We start from the raw sequence: 19,646 nt of genomic DNA on the forward strand, positions 1-19,646 counted from the left end.
TCATCTTTTACTGGATCCTCCTCAGAGAGCCCCAATGCCCATGTTAGGCATAATTTTTTCATTTACCAAACTCATTTCTTGCATTCTCTCTACCAGTAGAAATGCATTTGGCTGTAGATAATTTTTTCAGAGTACTGTATTTCCCAACCCATCAGATGCACTTTGGGGTTTACCCTAAGTTCGACATATGGTTTGGGAACTACAGTACTTATGCATCTTCTGGAAGGCCGTGGGCGGAGGGGTCAGTGACCCAGAAAGGAGGAGCTGCTGATCAGCAGCTCTTCTTCCCTTATGATTTATGCTTCACCTCACCTTTTATTCCAATTATGACGTGGACCTTGGAGAGTAGGAGAAGAAAACAAGATTGCTTCCGACTCCTAAAAAATAAAAAGAAGATTCATTTTTCCAAACTCTTGCCTTCCACCTCCCCCTCTCTTGCTTGCTTCCTCATCCTGCTGCCCTGCATTCTCCCTCCTCCCCAACCCAAGAGCTCTAGCAAAAAAGTACTTTAAGGAGGTGGCGTAATCATGTGCATTACCCTTCAGGAGTCAACTGGGTGCTGTGCTTCTGCTGGCCTTGGTGGAAACCACATTCTTGCAAGACTGGCCACTCGAAAAGCAAAACCTAATGGGGTCTTTTATGTGGAACCTGAAATGGTGGAGGAGTTCATGAAAGTGATTCCTCTTCGGGATCTGCCTGGTATTTCTTGTTCTTTTCCTTTGGTGTTTCTATTTAGCTAGCTAGTTAAATTGATTATATGTTTGATTATGTACTTAACAAAGAATTGTTGTTCAATTCTCACCTTATGAATGGATATAGTATTTCAGTTCTTACAAAATCTGGTGAGAAGATGGAATTGGATTGTTGTTAATTGATCATTTGTAAGGTGCTTTTCAGGCATTTTCTTGTCAGCTATCCCTATGCAGTCATTGTATCTGTATTCCATATTAAGCAAAAGTACTGTTTTGGATGCATTTATCATTGTTTTGAACTATCAACTAATTGATAGAGAAAGTGAGGCACAATGGAAATGCCCAGGTCAACACCTTTAAAGGGTGGACGGTGTCCTTTTTAGTAGGGAGAGTTGGTTATACAAGACCCAAATCCAAGAGGGGAAGGATGAGGAGATTCTGAGAGATTAGTTCAAGAGCCCATTAGCCAAATGTGAGATGACCACCACAGATAGCAACTGGCAAATATGTAGGACATGATACAATTTAAGCATTTCACCTTCTTGGGTGTACTCCCTCCCCCCTCACCAATTGACTCGTCCACCCTCATCAGCATCTTATGTAGAAACCTAACCCCATCCCCACTCTCTCCCTATTCTCACCCTCACTGAAGAACACAATAAGCATTGGTAAACCTACATTTGACTCTTGTGAAGGATGGTCCTTAGAAGCACATACGAGACCTTTTAAAAGGAGGTACCTGGGCTTGCATTTGCCCATGCACATTAGTGATGCTAGGGTGGCGCCACTGTGCACAGCAGGAAGAGCCATCCTAATGCGCATGCTTGAATGTTTTCTCCGCCTTTGATTGAGCCAGTAGCTGCTTGCTTGTGGCCCCAAGTGAGGTGCCATCCATCATGTGTGTTCATCGCTTTTCCATTTCTCTCTCAAGGTGACTGAGTGAGTTGATTTTGTTGGGTCGTCCAGTTGTCATGGTGTTCAGACGCTCAGGATCAGTGTTGGTAGTGTCCAGGAGATCCTGTGCTGGAGATGAATCATGGGTGCATAGGCACAACCCAACAAAATCAATTCGCTCAGTCACCTTGAGAGAGAAATGGAAAAGTGATGAACATATGTGATGGATGGCACCTCACTTGGGGTGGCCAGCAAGCAGGGACTGGCTCACTTAAAGGTGGAGAAAGCATTCAAGCATTCACATTAAGATGTCTCCTTCCACTGTGTACTGAAAAATTCAAGGTCAGAAACTTGATTGACAGGCCTCGCGTACCATTTTAATCTATTTATTCCTTCTGATCCCGATCCCAATCCATGTAGATAAATATAGTTGGCATGTTTTGGTTTCCACTAATTGTATGTTTTGACTCTGTGCCTAAGTTGACAAGCCTATGATAAAATCAACGGAGATTCTGCAAAAATGTACTTTCTCATATAAAAGTATGACAGGTACACTAAATGATGTTTCATTTTGGCAAAGAACATAATAAAAACTTTATTGCAATTTTCCACAACTAAAACTTTATTTCGACCATGGTTTCGATACACTGTATCATCATCAGGTGAGGAAAAGTACAAGGGGAAGGAATATATATACCAAGCTACAAGGAGGGGGTGGCAGGGGAGGAAAGAGCGGGGGGGGGGAATTGCCAGCATTCTACCCAAGGATAAATTCCGTGTTTCATTCTACACCCCTTTTTCTATATCCACAGCACTATGCTTAAACAAAGACAAATTTGACATCGATAAACAGTGTGGTGTTTATGAATTAAAGTGCCAATGTAATGTGACTTATGTGGGGCAGACTGGACAAAATTTTGCCACACGCATCAAGGAACATTGGAAATGTTATACGTTAGGCAACACCATATCCATCTTTGCGACCCACCTCTTGGAGAAGAACCATTCCCCTGACTTTGAATTTAAACCGTTGCACAAATTCCATAAAAGCAAGAAATTGGATGCTCTCGAGAGTTTAGAAATTATCCAACGGAGAAACCAGAAGACAGAACTCCTTAATGACATTCAGTTCCTCTCTTGCCCCTTCCCACTTTTGTCCATTAACTTCCCTTAGTGCCCTTTCTGACGACACCTCCCCCCCCCTCCTCTCCCCATGAAGAGTGAGCTGTCCACACTTCGGGGGTTCTATTGGTTTTTCCTGCCTTTCTCTTCATGACAAACCCCCCCCCCCCCTTCTCCCCCCCCCTTCTCCCCCCACTCTTTCCTCCCCTGCCACCCCTCCTTCTAGCTTGGTATATATATTCCTTCCCCTCGTACTTTTCCTCACCTGATGATGATACAGTGCATTGAAACCATGGTCGAAATAAAGTTTTAATTGTGGAAAATTGCAACAAAGTTTTTATTATGTCTTGATTCCACAACATCACGCCTGACTCTTCACTTTTCGTTGGCAAAGAACTTTAAAAATAAGTTGTCATATTTAGTTAATAAGGAATAATTATTTATTTTATATAAAAACATAGCTATTTACACACCCTCATGTCTGTTGGGCATGCATTAGAAAAAAAGTTTTGACAGTTTGGTTGGAAATTTCACATCCCACCTACTAAAGTTATAGCTCCACTCTGTTTTATTATGATTGGTTATGATAAAATGTGATCAAGTTTGTTTGATGTCTTTCGCACACCTCTTTCTACACTGCAGAACCCAAAAAACATCAATTTCATTCTCTTTTACCTGAATGATGATTTTTTTAATTAGAGCACTAGTATACCTAATTTCAATGGCACCTGAACCTTCTGTAACTGCAACTGCAGTAACTGAATTGTTCACTTAGATATTATGACTAGAAAAAAGTGAAGGCATTCATAGACCTTGAAATTCAGCCTCTCCCATTAAAAAAATAATATCAATGTTTTTTTTAAGTAGTTGAGCTGCTGGGATTATTGATGTAAACACCATTGATTGATGGATGTCTCTCTTTATAGGTATTGGTCCTAAGCTGAATAGTAGACTAAAAGAATTAAACATTCACACGTGTGGTGAATTAAAGACCTGGCAATTGTCCAAGCTAGAAAATGAATTTGGTCCACATACTGGAAAAAAGCTGTACAATAATTGCCGAGGGCTGGAGTCTGTGACTCAGAAGGAAGGACACGAAGAGGAAAGGAAATCGGTGAGTGTTTTTGATGCACTTAAATAGGCAGCCAAGTGAAAGTGTAACTGTGGTGTGTGTGGGGATTGGACGTTGACCCTGCACTGGGTATATTATCCTATTTGGTTAACATATAATTGGTTGATTTCAGGTGTCTTCAGAAATAAACTATGGAATTCGATTTACAGAATTCGTAGAGGCTGAGGAAACTTTAAGAAAGATATCCAAAGTTGTATCATCAAAGCTGGGTGAACTTAAAGGGAAATGCATTACGTTGAAACTGAAGGTAATTATTGAAAAATTAAATGTTATTACTTGACTGCTTAGAAGGCACTGCTTGAAGCACTAGCACAAATGCCTCTTCTTCTGTTCAGATAATTACTGAGCGCTTCTCTTTTTCTACTTGGTATATGCAGTCTGTTCATAGTTGTGTGTGTGTTATGATACTCTGTGTTGGAGTCTGTCCCCATAATAAACACTATTCATCCTCTATTGAAGGTGAGGTCTCCTGATGCTCCTCTCATAACAGCAAAGTTTCTTGGGCATGGAATCTGTGATAGCATTTGCCGAGCCTCTTCTTTAGACAATCCTGTCTCTGATCCTGATGTCATTGCCAAGTGAGTTATCATTCATTTTATTCTGTATGCTTAGGAATCATGTAATAATGCACCTGTAGTCCAGATTAAGGATTTTTCCAGACCAGAGGTGTTTTGTGGTGGCGTGGTATTTTTATGCAATGGTTTTTTCTATGGAGCAGGTGATATATTTTCAGACTGAAGTTTAATTAATGTATCCCATTCAAGCAGTAATGAATTATTTCTTACTAAATTGAGGAAAATATTGAACATTGAAGTCTCACAAAATCCACTCTTTAAATGAAAGAAAAAATCATTTGGAAATTGATGTGCATTGGGTGTAGCACATATGTAAACAATTCTTCTTGTCACTGGAAAAATATAAGCATACTATAATGAAAAATTTAAACACTTCTGAGGGCACAATATTTATATTCCCGATCTCAGTTTGTGAACAGCTGATCCATATGATTGCTGTGACTGCTATTCTTATTGGGCATTAGCTACTTCATGCGTGGCTCATGTTGCAGCTTTTAGTCTTTTATATGTTACTCTTTGTAATTGTCAGTTAGTGCAGAGATTAGTTCAGTAGGGTAAGGTGGTACTAGAAAAAATGTACACAGTAAACCCTCTCTAATTTTGGCACACTTAATCTGGATACTCTGTTAATCATGAATGTTCTTCTTGAAAGCAGATTCCTTAGGTAACTCATTGTGAACTGTTTATCACTTTTTTAATATCAAAACCTTTGTGCTTAGGAAAGTCCAGATTGTCTTGGAGCATTTATGATGAGAATTAATACTCTCCAGCACTTTTCTATCATCAAAGAAAAAATATTATCTTTGCTGATTTTGGTATAACATCTTTTAAAGTGTGTACAATCTTGAGAGAGGCCAATAAATGAGTGTTAAAAATCTTAGGATTGAAATACTAATGATGATGATATCCTAATGGTCTTAAACATCTCTTGTTCATTTTAGTTCTTTATTAAGCTTATTGCTGCTCAATGAAATGGGTATATTTATATATCAGCCCTGGTTTTAGAAAAAAATTAATGATATTGGCATTTACCAACATCTCCATCCTTCCCCCTTGTCATTTTTCTGCAACAGCAGGGGCAAAATCTGAAATTAGGAGTTGAAGAAGTTACCCTGATATATTATCCAATGGTATTATTAAGCCCATTAAAATCTATATTGTGTAAACATGGGATTTTATTTTATATATATTTCAAGTTATGTGACTTATAGGAGATGATAAAGTTGTTGCATGGTTGCATTTGACTTTTCAAGAGGTTAAGTTGAAGAATTTTAATGGTTGCTTGCTTGGTTAATTGCTTGCACTTGAGGGGATGATACTGTTTCCAAAAGTTGTGTATTTTTTCTAACCCATTAATGACTTGTGTTTTGGATGTAGACTGGGTTTAAATTTTTGTGACATGATGAATTCTCAGTGAAAACTTATTAAAATGTGCAGAAATTTCCTGGAAGCTGAATTAAGCCTTCACCAACTAGATGCTATGGAAGCCTTCAGATGAAGTCATTTGAACTGACTTTGGTTTAAATCAACGTTAACTTTCAGTTCCACCAAAGGTAAAAATGTTACTGCCATTTTTTCAAGTTTGGAAATGGAAAAAAGTCACTAAGGGCCAGATCTGGTGAAGATGGTGGATGTTGTTGTAATTTGAATGTAAATTCCATAATTTTCACCATGGAAACTAATGCACAGGTGGGCACTGGTGCATTATGCTTTTGGGAGAGAATTTTTTTCTTTGTCAAATGAGGACTGTTATTCTAGATTTCTTTGCTCAACCAGTGCAATAATGATGCATAATACTCTCCATTTATCCTCTGTCCATTTTGCAAGTAATTGAAAACACTGTACCTTGTGATATGCCTGTGGCCTCAACTGTTTCACAAACTTTAATTCATCGATCACTCAAAACGATATTTGGGATTTTTTCAATCATTCAAAGTCACTTCCAGTGGACATCCTGAAGAATGTTCGTCATTTGTGGATGTACTGTCACATTTGAACTCATTAACCTAATTTTAAACAGTCGCTAACACAGGAGCAGATGTGCCATGAACTTCATCCAACTTAGCTTTGATCTCTTTTGTTGTTAAAACTTTTAAATAGAAGTGTTTAATAACCGCATGAAACCCATTTTTTTCATTTAAAAATTTTCTAAATAAACAAAAGATTGTTGCATCAATTGCCTATGAAAATGAAAGCAAGCAATGAATATAACTGAAACTTAAGCAGCAGTCTAGGAAGAGATGAGGCTTACTAAGAGTAAAACTTTTCTGATACTGCAAGCACCATCTCTTGGATTTTCTAAGGAATTATTGAATGACCCACATGCCATCGCAGAATACTACTTCAGTTAATGTCATGGCATTTCTTGTAATTGTCTGTGAGTTTTGCTCCAATGATACATTTTTCACTGTAGGATTGCAATCGATTTGCTGAGAAAAAGCAGTGTGCTTGTGAATGATCTCCGAGGCTTAGGAATAATGGTGACCAAATTGGAGACAGGAAACCAAAAACAAAAGACTGATTCCATCACTCATTATTTCAGCAATCATAAAAAATCCAAAGGCTCATCATCTCCAAAGGTAGGTTCTTTTTGCATTTAATTTTACAATGAGCTCCCATTTAATATAGTATGATGCATACATTTAGCATATATTTGATGCATCACGCCTGAATTCAAGCAAATCCATGCGTGGATTTTGAAAATTTGAGGGACATTTTGTTTTTCAACTTGATAAGCCACATTCTGTCAATTTCACTCCATTATTTGGTGCAATTAAAAGCACCAGATGTCCTTTCTGCCTCACATACTCATCGGGAAGTCACTACATATATCATCTAATGGTTATCAATTGCTTCAAGATAAAAATGGAATTTAGTTTTTATAATTGTAAATGTTTCATGTAAATACAGCTGGCACCAAAATAAGCATTCAACTTGAATCTTATTGCCATTTGCATGCATAACAAAATCTCACCATGATGTGCTGCTGATTTTCTGGAGAAATGTCTTTTGGCAGTGAACCGATGACAGTTGTACTTCCCAATGCGTGCCATGAACTCTGAGTATCCATGTGTCAATAATCAGTCTTGTGGATCATCCATACTGTTCTTTCTTCCCAGCTTGTCAAAATTTCAATAACATTATAAATGTAATGATAATGAAATGCTTTGAAATACTAATATACTCATTTTAAAGATACATGTGTGAAGTGCCTCGGCTTTCTTAAAAGTTTTTAATTTTTATTACAAAATTAAAAGCAATAGTATTTCACATTTTCATTTAAATATTTTCTTGTACTGTGTGTGCTTTTCCATTATTGCCTCCAGTGCATTCATTAGGCCTGAAGATCCCACGTTCTCCTTTAAGGCAAGAGCATTTACAGACATAGTTCCATTCTGCAACAGATAAGTCATTAACTGTCTAACACTATATTATTTCATTCAGTATATCGTTTGACAAATATGAAACTATCAGCAATCCTTTTTCAATATTTATCAATTATTCCTTTGCCAGTTGTTATTCTTTTCCTGGCTACATGATTGTTTCTGCTTTCTGATGAAAATACGTTCTGCTGTTCAATTTATGATACCATTTCATTAACCGGAGGCAAAACAGAAAGGATCAAATGATTAGGGTAAGGTCCAGAGATGGGACCTTCTCACCCTCTCCTCTTCCCACAGTTTTTCACCCATACAGGTGAAAATTCCTGTAGTCTTCTAAGAGGAGAGCCACTGGGCCTTCGATCCAAAGTGGGAATGTCAAATCGTCAGCATTATCCAAAATTCCAAGTTCCAGAAATTTTCCTTTATATTTTGACAGTGATCCTCAACATAATATTATGGAGCAGAGACCAGTGCCCCTCCATGGCAAATGTAATCCAGTCATTAGAAAAATTTAGCAAATTGGGGTAATGTACGAAACCTGCCTCAAGAGAGGACAAAAGTGAGGAAATGTCAGTTATATCAGTGCCCTTTTTGGGTAGAATTATTGAAATCACATGAAGAGATTGATACTATTGTTTGTCCGGAGATATTGATCATCTTGATGCAATATTCACTGGAATATGCATTCTTTGTGGATTAGGTATCAACTTTCTAACATTTTAGGAGAACGTGTTTTATTTTTAATCAAATTGATGCTTTCCAGTTTAGTATGCAAGTGACGTATCAGCCGGTGTCCACACCGTGCTTGCCATCTGAAATCAGCTTGCTGCCATGAATGTCATTTATGGCTGAGTCTTAAATCTAAAACCTGTATTGATTTACTCATTTTTTCTTGAAGGCAAAGACTAACTATCAAGATGTGCAACAGAAGTCCACAACACACACAGACAAACCTCTTGTAAATGCTTTCAGACTATTGAGCAGCAAAAATATCAAATTGGATAAGACAGGTGAGTTTTTGTTCTCTTCATTTTTGTTGTAAATACTCTTTTCGAATTGTAGCATAATTATTTGAAACGTTCAATCACATGTGCACTCAAAAACAAATTGAGCAAACTGTGAAGGTTTTAAATGACCCCAGAACTCAGTTTATGGATGTTGTTCCACACCATGGTACCATCTCATCGTTTCTCATTGTCTCATCTAATTGTTTATACAATTCTTGTGCATAATTTTTCCAAAAACTACTTACTCACATACATCGGGTCCCTACTTTGCAGTGGGTTCCATTACAAGAAGTTTATTTCACAAACACACTTGAAAAGAATCTCATGTTTACCATATGATAAAAAATTCACATTCCAATTCTCTGTCAATTGTAGTTTTACTTATTTTGGTATTCGGTGCTCTGGTCACTATTTTGTCTAAATCCTGAATAATGATGCATTAAATTGCATTGACTCCCATATCTTTCATCCTCATGTAGTTTACAAACTCCACTACTTGTATGCATTATTGTAATCTTGCAAATTTGGTCTTATTGTTGTGATGGTTTGCACAGACAAATTAGCCTGTTGTGACAAATCATGTAGATTAGTGTTATCCTGAGGACTAGATCCCCAGGGCAGCATATGTTACTTAGTGTTAGGAATGGCTAACGTTCTTGCCTCCCGCCCAGAGGGCCTGGGTTCGAATCCCAGCAGTGACAGATATTTTTCAGGGGCCCGATTCCTACTTAAGGTGTTTTGTGGAGGGCACTTTGAGTGAGTACACTGTCCATCAGATGGGACGTTAAGCTGTGAACCCCTTGGAGCTTTTCCGTAGGAGTAGGCTAATGCCGATGCCAGGATTCTCTCCACCCACTATCCTTTCCTGTCCATCCCTGATGGTGCAAATGGCCTTAGCTGTCGGTCGCCTCCCCTAAAAACTACTACTACTACTACTGTCATAGGTGGTGCACCACTTAGGGTAAACTACTCGTGATATTAGTAGGTAGGTGTTGGTCAGTCTTTAAAAACTATTCCACAGTATCTTACACGTCGAGAGCACAGCTTCTTGCCCACAAATGAAAAACTGTTTGAAATTTTCCACAAGGTAAACTCAAAATGACTTGCAAGGCATGAAAGTTGTGGCATAGTACTTTAAATAACCATGCATTTGAACCTTTATAAAACTCTGCATCAGTACTTCGATATGTACAACATGACTGATTAAATCTTTTAAAAGGATGTGCATATAAAATTAAGCATGCCGAAAGCACCTTTAAAATTTGCCATCAGAAAACACCAAAAAGAACAAAGCACATGATTATACAAATATAAAAATCAAAATAATAGTTTCAACAATAACCTTGGACTACCACCCACTCAGTTATCTGTAGCTTCAAATATGCTCCATGCACCACCAGCTTGTATTTATTCTCTTTTTCCCCCTCCTCCATAACTTCATGTTCTCTCAAAACATAATCATTGCATGAGGAGCAGATCAGGTGGTTAGAAATGAACAAATAACCCTATGATTAAGCCATAATATTTCCACCACATCAGAAAATTCAAATTATTGTTGGAAAACTTAGAACCAAAATTTAAAATTCTCCTGGCCCAGGTTTCTTTGAATTAGCATCATCATCAGTTGATGCTAGTGCATTGAAACCTCAGTGGTGTGACTCTTTCACGGTGGTTCTGTGAAAGTTTTCCAACAATAAATTGTGATGGAATCCAACTTGGTTTCAAAGAAGAAAGTTTTACTTATCAGAGAATTGAGACAGCTGTCTGAATTGTGGGAAGGATGGACAGGTTTGCCTTTTCTAGTGCTGCAACCACTGTTGTAAAGTCAGCAGTCCTCGAGAGCTAGCGATGGACAGAGTGGCTATTGGAGATTTTAGAAATGAAATCTGATAAAATGTAATGCTTGCCACTTGTTTGGGTTAACCATTTAAAAAAAAGTCTTCATTTTCTGATTCCTTTAACTACTCTGTGTGTCATCTCATTTCTGTCCCGATCATCACAGATTCTATAATGCCAAATATTTTACATTATATGACTTGAATATTATTGTAATCCCCTTGTAGATGCCACCTGTTGATAATTTTCCATTTCTTTCAGTCTCTGACCATTTATGTGGACATGGGCCAGTGTTCGATAATACAGTTGAAGAGATGGATTGTATTAAGCTTTTAAGGAGTCATTTGGATTCATTTATATGTTCAGAACGAATGCCAGATGTGCAGTTAGAAAATACAGCATTGTGCATTTTGCTAAATGAAATATCTCAACTAAATATTGCAACTGCATTAAGTTCCTTAAAAGAATTAAACAGGTAGGGGTTTATTTATTTATTTCTTGCATAAATAATTATTTACAGTTGATCATCAGTTATCTTATTAGTGGATTATTCCTTGGTTGCTGGAAAGAGGAACATTCTCTCCCCTCCTGCCCACTTCCCTTTCCCATCCCTCCCCCCCTCCCCCCTCTCTTTTACATGAACGGAGTATTTGAAATTAATGGGAAAGTTTCCTGCTGCACTCACATGCCTAATAATAATTCGATGTGTTGAGTTTTTCTTATACACTACTAGGACTTGAGTAAGATGTATTGTAATAATGCACTATGTTGAGTTTTTTATATACATTACTAGGGCCTGAGTAAGTGACTGCATAAACTTCTCTAACCAATACTTCATCCTCACTGTGTTAAAATCATTTGCCCTGCTTGGAATTTGAACCCCCAACTCCCAGCCCCTTGATTTCTTGTCAATACGAGTGATATTTACTCAGTGAAATTCTAGCGTCTATGAGTAGACAGCTGCATTAAAGTAATTGTGAAAGAATATCCCACAATTGTTTGAATGCTTCATCTTGACTTTGCTTCCTTCAAAGAGATTTAAAAAGAAGTCTGGGCCTTTTAGCTGTCATGATTGTTTGGAAAAAAAATACTGACTCTCCATTAACCCTTTTAGTGCTAGCCTCTTTTCCCTGGTATACGTGAAAAATCTCAGGGCTGTTTTAATGAATATGTTGGTTTTCACTTAGAAATTTATATAAAGCCTAATATGAATGTGTTTTAGCTATTTTTTGGTATACATGCAAACTTTAAATAGTTACAGGTATGATTAAAAAAATTCAATGATGCATTATCTCATCTACCCACAGAAAAAAAAGTAATTAAAAAAATTATGCTTTTACTTTCTAAATAATTTTGTCATAATTAGTATCTATTACTATTATTTAGCTCACACAAACAGTTAAATGTTTTTGACATTTTTTAAATAATTACATTCTGCTGTCAGGGATATAACCCCAAACATCTTCCCGGGAGTCAGCTACTACTTCCCCTCTATCCAAATCTTCAAACAGGGTACTCAAGGAAGAAGATCTTCTTTGTTTTTTATGAAGTAAGTCCAACAGAATGAATAATTGAGTACTCATTGTCACTGCTAGTCGTTCCTAAGCAACGCCAAAAGGGCTACTATGGAGAATCCCATATCAGAGCGAAGATATAATGTTTCATTTCCATTGAAATCAATTATCATGTGTTATCGGAAAAGTGTTTAGTGCAAGAGGGATGAAGTAAATTGTGCTTGCTTCAAAGACGAGCTTGTAAGTGCAACAGAGATGCATGATAAGATATAAGCTTATATATACAGGATATAAAGTTTCGCTGCAAAGCAGAAAACTTCTTATGTTCAACTTACCAAAATGTGAACATATGTTTAATTTTCATCATGAAAATTGCCAGCAATGATGAGAAAGCATGACAGATACTCAAACATTGTCTACAAAAGCTTTGTGATGCACAGAAAAGTAAAGATGCAAATGGAAAAGCACCTGGCCAATAAATCGGCCCACTGGAACTAAATGGGTTAAGTTATCATACTTGAAGTCCAGTTCGATTGGTGGATTTTTAATATGGCTACCTAGGAAGATCCCTTGCCTACAACTCACTGATGAACTTGTTTTGCTGACTGTTGCCAGTTCAGTTGGGCAAGGCAGGCAGTTTAAAATTAGAGGTGGTGAAGAATTCTGCCCCCAAAGCAGGTAGTGGTGTACTGATTGGAAAAATTGAAAGCAATTACAGATCGAAGAAAAGTCAAGGTAGAAGCTGTGGTTCAGGTTGTTTAGTGCCTCTTCAACGGTTATAAATTGCCAGAAAGGCATTTAGTGTCTGCTGCTTTTGAAGGCTTTGGAAGCAAAGAGAATGGTACAAAAAGTGAAAAAAAGGAAGGTATGGAGTGGTTGTTCATTAGAAATGCAGAAGGAGATATTTGAAGCATGTTATACCATGTGTTGAGATACGCAGATACTTCAAATCAATGCTTGACGAATCTTCCAACCAGTTTTCTTGTAGTTATTTTGAATCTTTTTCATTAATATGTACATGGTGAATGACAGCCTTAAAGTCCTTTCAAGCTGCATGTATGACAGCGTACTAGATGATGTTCTAGAGGAACCTCTGTTGCTGATCATCCCTTTAATCAAGAAACAGATGCCTTCATGTGAGAATCTATTTCATCCCAAGCAGTACTTGCAGCTGCTTTTCAGTACCTGGCTACTGGAAACATACTATATTTCATGACCTCACATTATATAAGGATTGCAAAGAGTTCTGTCAAAGTTGGTTGGCCAATATTTAAAAGCAGTGGTCTCAACTCTTGATGGAAAAATTCACTCTTTGTGATGTTCTTATGAATGGAAAGCTGTGTCAGAAGAATTTTGTACTAGTTATTAATATCCGCATTGCATCAGGGCTCTGATTTGCACTATGAATTGTGTGTTAACAGGCTTCATCTATGTATAGTTCAATTAGTGCCATCACTAGTTCACTATTCCACAGATTTCAACTAATATTTCAATAATTCATATGTATATGATAGTCTGGGACTACTGATTGAAGGGCCCCGGTTTCATTCCTGGGCACACCACTCTGGGCACCCTCAGCTTAGCCTGAGTTTTGTGATTTTCATGTACCAGGTCTTCCTGGGAAACCATAAAGGTCACAGGGAAATGATCCGGCCTTCCTATCCTGATTTCACTTGCCATATAGGGCTTAGTAATAGGTGAACTCTACCATCACCTACCAAGCTCACCTTTGGATTGATAACTCTTTATGGTTGTAATGGTTTCACTAATTCTTAAAAAAAAAACAATTTCGGTATAGGCTGATCACATGGGGCCCAATAGTAGTTTGACAGTACTTGACAGCAATAAGGTAAATACTGGTGGAAAATAGTTGTTGGCTTATGCTCAAGATGCAGAAAGTCACCTTAGCAGCCGGCTGTGGGCAGCATTTTATGCAAGCAAGTATGCTCAGCAGCCTGCAGGACTTCACGTAAGGGATCCATCAAGGTGTGCCATGTGAAGTGGACTTTGGTGTATGCAGGAATAGAAACTGAGGAGGGGAGGTCAGTGAACTTGACATGGGCATGCTCAGGGGGAGGTGAGAGGTCATGGTATGAACAAGAGGGCCAGCTAGTTCTGGACTGGAATCCTAAGGTGCCTCTCAAGTGGACTGTATGCCTGTGTGACTGCTCATGAAAGTCAAGAGGGCTAATGAATAACTGATCGTAGCACTTTTCCACTTGATAAAAATATTTTTATTTACGACCGGGTTTCGATGTATTACATCATCATCAGGTTACCTTCAAGTGGAAAAGTGCTACGATCAGTTATTCATTATGTTCGACTTCCACCACATCACGCCTGAAGCTACTCAATTTATCAAGAGGGCTAGCTCTGTTCTCTTGAACTGCTTCTCTTCTCCATTGACTATTTTCTCCTCTTGGGTGTTGAGCCCTGGCAAATAAGACTATTACATGGCAATCTTATTGTTCTAATTATCCTGGAATGTAAGTTGAAATGGTTGGTACTGTTTTCTTTATTTGATATATGTATGAATTTTATGCAATGAATGCAATCAATAATGATTAATAATTTAAAACACATTGCCCGACTTATGTTAAAAGGTAAAGAAGTTCAATTGGTATAGATTTCGTGACTCATGTTATTATGAGCATATTAACCTTCACTGTTGATTTTTCTCATTGATGATGAGGTGTGTTAACTTCAGGGACCAAATTATTTCAATTGAAATCATTCAGCTGTCTTTAAATTTTCACCACAGTGAATGGAGTGAATGATTTGATAAAGGTATGTGCTAGGCATGCATGCATGTGTGTGGTATTCACTTGAAAATTTGCAGCTACTTTACTGACCTTATGCTGCTAAGTTTTGCACACATTGGAGTGAATTGAGAAAACATGATAGAGAGGTAAATAGAGAGGATGGTAAGGCTAGCATTTAACAGGAAGGAAGATCATAACCCCATTGCCCTCTTTCATCCCCTTTACTCTCCCTGTCCCTGTGCAGAAAGTGGTAATGCATGATAACGCATGCGTATGGAGGAGTTGGGAAGCCAAGGAAGGGAGTTGAGCCTGAAACTCATGCAGTTGTGTATATGTAAGGCCAATCGGTTATTTGTGCATGTTTTGTGTATACATGCAGAAGAAGTGCATAGTTATAGTGCTAGTGATGCAAATCAAGCTTATGCTCAAGCTAATTATGCTACATATGGATATTCCAATTGAACAAGCAGAGTTTATCAATGAAGCTGCAGCAGTTGGAGTTTTATGTGCTGCTGAATGCCAATTAGAGAATAGATGTACTTTTTTACTTGCATCAGCTTATATTTTGCCACATCAGAAAGTAAATGGTACCATGCATAAAATCGTAGGGTTCCACTGGCATACATGCCTGAAAGTTCTCATATGCATAATAGGTGAACAATTGATGATGATATATAGCAAATCATTTCATTGAGTAATATTGTACCAATCATGTAATGCCTTTTGAGAAATAATTCCTCAATTCCTGTGTTATTGATATTTTATAGGTGAATGATATTGATCTTTAATAAACGTATTTTAGAAGATTAGATTATTTATTGATTATTGCTATAAATTTGCATCATTTTTTGGAGGATTTGTGATTATTCAGGTAGTAAGCAGTGCTCAAAATCCAAAATTTAAAACCTTTTCTCCTTGCAGATTAATCGAGACAAAAATTGTGGATGCTGAAAAACAAAAACGGTGGACCATTCTGCTTGAAAAGATTTCGAGAAAGGTGTACAAAGCAATTTCCAAAGTAATTGGTGTTTCTATGAGCCACTTTACTTCTCGTTGAACATTTTGAGAAAGTGTGTGTGTCTATGACTTTATTTTTGAGTGAAAAAAATTTTATTGAAAATTTACTGCATATATTTTGTATTTTTTAAACTAATCCATTTTAATAAATAATTTTAAAATGGCTGAACCAGTTTCCTATTTCCCAGGGCATCACATTCAATGACAGAGGTATATTGAAAGGGAAATAGTTGCTGTTGTACTTGTAGTAACAATTACCCTGCAAGTCAAGAATCACCTTACATGCAAGTCAACTGGAAGTAGAAAATTGAAATTAGCGAGGTGTGCAATTTGAAAAAATGCTACTCAGAACAAAAAAAGGTGTCATTCCAGGGGAGCAGAAAGCGTCACAATGCCTATTAAATATGTTTGGGTAGATTTAGCATGACTAATCATGGTTCATGAATTCAGCCATTGTTCTACAACCTTAATTCCTGACAAATATATTAGATAATTCATAAATAAATACCTAAAGTTATTACATTACATTACAATAAGACCATGGATAGTGTTGATCATTGTGACCAGGAGCTTTCTTATTATCCATCTGTTAGAAAGCAGCAAAAAAATATTATAAGGCAATTTTTAGACATTTACTTGATCAAGCAGTGTGAAATTCTTGTTTTATACAAAAAAGAATCATCTCATAAGTTCCTTTAGTTCAATGAGTTCAGACTTCTACTAATAGAAGGTGAAATTAAAAAATGTCATGATCCAAATTTGAAGTCAGCGAAAGGAGGACCTAGCAAAATTCCATTACGATAAGACTGAAAGCACATCATTTCCCAAGATACATGCCACTTAATCTGATCAAAAAGGAGCCCAGAAGACAATGTGCTGTATGCTGCTCCAAGAAAGATGAAAATGGGAAACGAAGCGGAAGGAAATTAGGACTTGGTGTGAAGACTGAAATAATTTATCACACCAAAAAACATTTTGAATCCTCAGGTTAATGGAATATAGCTGTTTGTGTTTACTTTATTGTTTAAAGTATCTATTTATTATTATTTTTGTTCCGGGGAAAAAAATTGCAATGGCAAAATTTCGCTACAAATAAGAATTTGTTAAAATGTAGGTAGCTGAAATTTCATGTGTAAAATAAATATCTCGTGTATGAAAGTTTATGAAATTTAATTTGTGTAAAAATCTACGCATTTAGTAAAAGCATATTTGAATATACATGAAAGTTTATAAACAATGACAACCTCGTTATAACAATTGAGGAAAAAAAGCAAAATAATTCTGATTGAATATTATTTAGGAAATTGTTATTATTTCATAAAAATAAGATAAACTAAACCATAAACTCAGTAATCAACCCGAAGGTCGGTTTGGTAGGTGATGGTGTTCACCCAGTACTAAGCCCTATACGGCGTGTTAATTTTCACACATCAGGGTAGACGGCAAGTTCCTTTCCCTGTGCCGGCTTTGGTTTCCCAGGAAGACCTGGTTCCCAAAAAATCACATAGCTTGGGTGGAGCTGCAGGTGCCCAGAGTGCCTTGCCTGGGAATCGAACCCGGAACCCTCAGGTCAGCAGTCCAATGCTCTACCCCCTGGACTACCGCGACCCTCTATACCTCTATATTTGCAATATAAGATTTGTACCCAACTTATATCAATGATAAAAATATTCAATTTTTTTGACCAGATTATTGAAAAAATGATCCCGGGGAAATGAGTCGGTGTGCCATTCAACCCTTGTCTGGCTCATCCCATCACTGCTGCCCTATGCCCATTGTTTAGTCTCTCTCCTCTGCAGCTGTGGACATTAGTCCTCTTTGATCCTCTGCCCGCTTCCGTGGATGGGGTCCTAACCTTTCGTCCAGCAAAAGATCCAAAGTGAGCCTCCTAACCAGTATGCATACAACCTTGTAATATGATATTTGGGAGCTGCTAACAACTCGGAATGGTGTTCTAGTGCACCACAGGCATAGTACCTTGCCTTCAATACTTCACACCATATTGGTGTTCTATAGAGTTATACTGAGCTCAGTACCCTGATAAGGAACCTATGTCACGGTTGGCGGGGGCTGTTCATATTTGGAATGAGTCTGGCCACTTTGCCACCTTGTTCAGATGATCTTAAAATGATCTTTGACTTGATGAAGATGATCTTAAAATTGAAGTCTGGCATCTGTCCACAACAAGAGGCAAAACAGATGGTGATGATATGATCATAGAGTCACTAACTACTAGGGTGATGGCCTCCCTTTCATTTCTGCTGGTAAATAGCACTGCTTCTATTTTGCGGTTGGCTAGCTGTAACCGCATCATTGTCAGCCAGTCAAGAATGGCCTTGACTCCTGTTTTGAATCCAGCTTCATTCCCTCCAGCAGCCTTCCCATAGTCAGGCCATCAGCAAAACTGAAGATCCTAACCTCTCTGGCTCCAGTATCCATAGAAGTCCATCATATATGGTATTCAACAAAAGTGGACCAAGCCCTGCAGAATAGCAGTAATGTTAGACCAATGCCTCCGCTATTCATGGCATATGAATGATTCATAATTATCCTCAAGCAAGGATATCCATAAACATGCATTTTCTTGTGTGAGAATTCTGTTCTCAAAGTATTTCGCCACTAGCCTCCTGGGGTAGGCTGGGTTATCCATGTTGCCTAGAGCACATAGAATACTGTTCCTCAACCTTGCCCAATTAATTTGATAAATAAATAAATTGGACGTTACACTTCATAACTACTAAATTGTTATCGGAGACGGCATTTGCTCCCAAGAAACTGCAAAATTATCTCACTATTCCTAACCATAATATAATCTAATTGATACCTTTCTGAGTCACCTGGGAATATTCATGTTTACTTAAACTTTTGGTGTTGTCTAAACCAAGTGTTGGTGATGACTAACCTCTGTCTCCTGCAGAACTAAATTACTTTCTCCCCACGGTAATTCCTCCTCTCTAAGCTGTAATCCCCCACCTCATCATCATCTCTTCCTTTGCTTACCATCGCATTCCTATGCCCCATTTCTATCAAATGTTTCCCTGGAGAAACACACCTTATTATATCCTCTAACTGAACACATACCTAATCGACTTCTTCCTCCTTATGATGGTTTGGTGGCATGTATAGGCATACCTGAAGGATGACCGAGTTCTTCGGTCTTGCTTTTACATCTGCAAGTAATATTCTATTCATCGATAACTCCATGTTATCTACGCTTCTTTCTACCCTTTTATTCAATATTATGGCAACCCCTCGCTGGCTCTCGTCCGTTACCCTATGTATTACTCTCTACCTAAAACTTCAGTAATCCCCGCTTTCCTTCCATCTCACTTCGCTTAGACCTACGTGAAACATATATAGTTCTTCTTTCCATCTCGCTTTATATTCTCTAATTTTCCAGTCCTCAACATTGTTCTTACATTTAAAGTTCCTATTCTAACTAAGTCGATCTTTTTCTGCGTCTTCTGTGCTGCTGCTGTCGGTTTTGCTTTACAGGCTTTCGTGAGATGACGACCGCGGAAGCCTTGCCTCTCCCGCAGCCGGGCATGACCCACGGCTATTTGACCCGAGTACCATTGTTGCCAAGGATCATTTCGTCTATGCTGTCCATAATGAGAATCTTGGGAATAATAATTGAAGTGGTTTTTCGTTGCCTTCTTCAATAGTGTTTCTAACGTGACGCCATCACTCAATAGCCACCCCACCGGGGGTC

At 37.8% G+C, this 19,646-nt stretch overlaps 1 protein-coding gene across 1 annotated transcript in view; it reads left to right on the forward strand.

Annotated features, from left to right (window-relative positions):
• Rev1 (Rev1 DNA directed polymerase) overlaps positions 1–18,427 on the forward strand; it is a 35,285-nt gene extending 16,858 nt beyond the window's left edge. Inside the window, exons 7-17 of the mRNA XM_071594393.1 lie at positions 546–699; positions 3,635–3,822; positions 3,953–4,087; positions 4,300–4,418; positions 6,829–6,994; positions 8,697–8,808; positions 10,903–11,116; positions 15,839–15,935; positions 16,123–16,144; positions 18,083–18,198; positions 18,293–18,427. Coding sequence (XP_071450494.1) covers positions 546–699; positions 3,635–3,822; positions 3,953–4,087; positions 4,300–4,418; positions 6,829–6,994; positions 8,697–8,808; positions 10,903–11,116; positions 15,839–15,935; positions 16,123–16,144; positions 18,083–18,198; positions 18,293–18,427 — 1,458 coding nt within the window. The remainder of the gene's footprint in view (positions 1–545; positions 700–3,634; positions 3,823–3,952; positions 4,088–4,299; positions 4,419–6,828; positions 6,995–8,696; positions 8,809–10,902; positions 11,117–15,838; positions 15,936–16,122; positions 16,145–18,082; positions 18,199–18,292) is intronic.
• Positions 18,428–19,646: the final 1,219 nt, after the last annotated feature.

The sequence above is a fragment of the Hetaerina americana genome, unplaced genomic scaffold, assembly GCF_022747635.1.
Source record: "Hetaerina americana unplaced genomic scaffold, ioHetAmer1.1.p SCAF_60, whole genome shotgun sequence".
Lineage (NCBI taxonomy): Eukaryota > Metazoa > Arthropoda > Insecta > Odonata > Calopterygidae > Hetaerina > Hetaerina americana.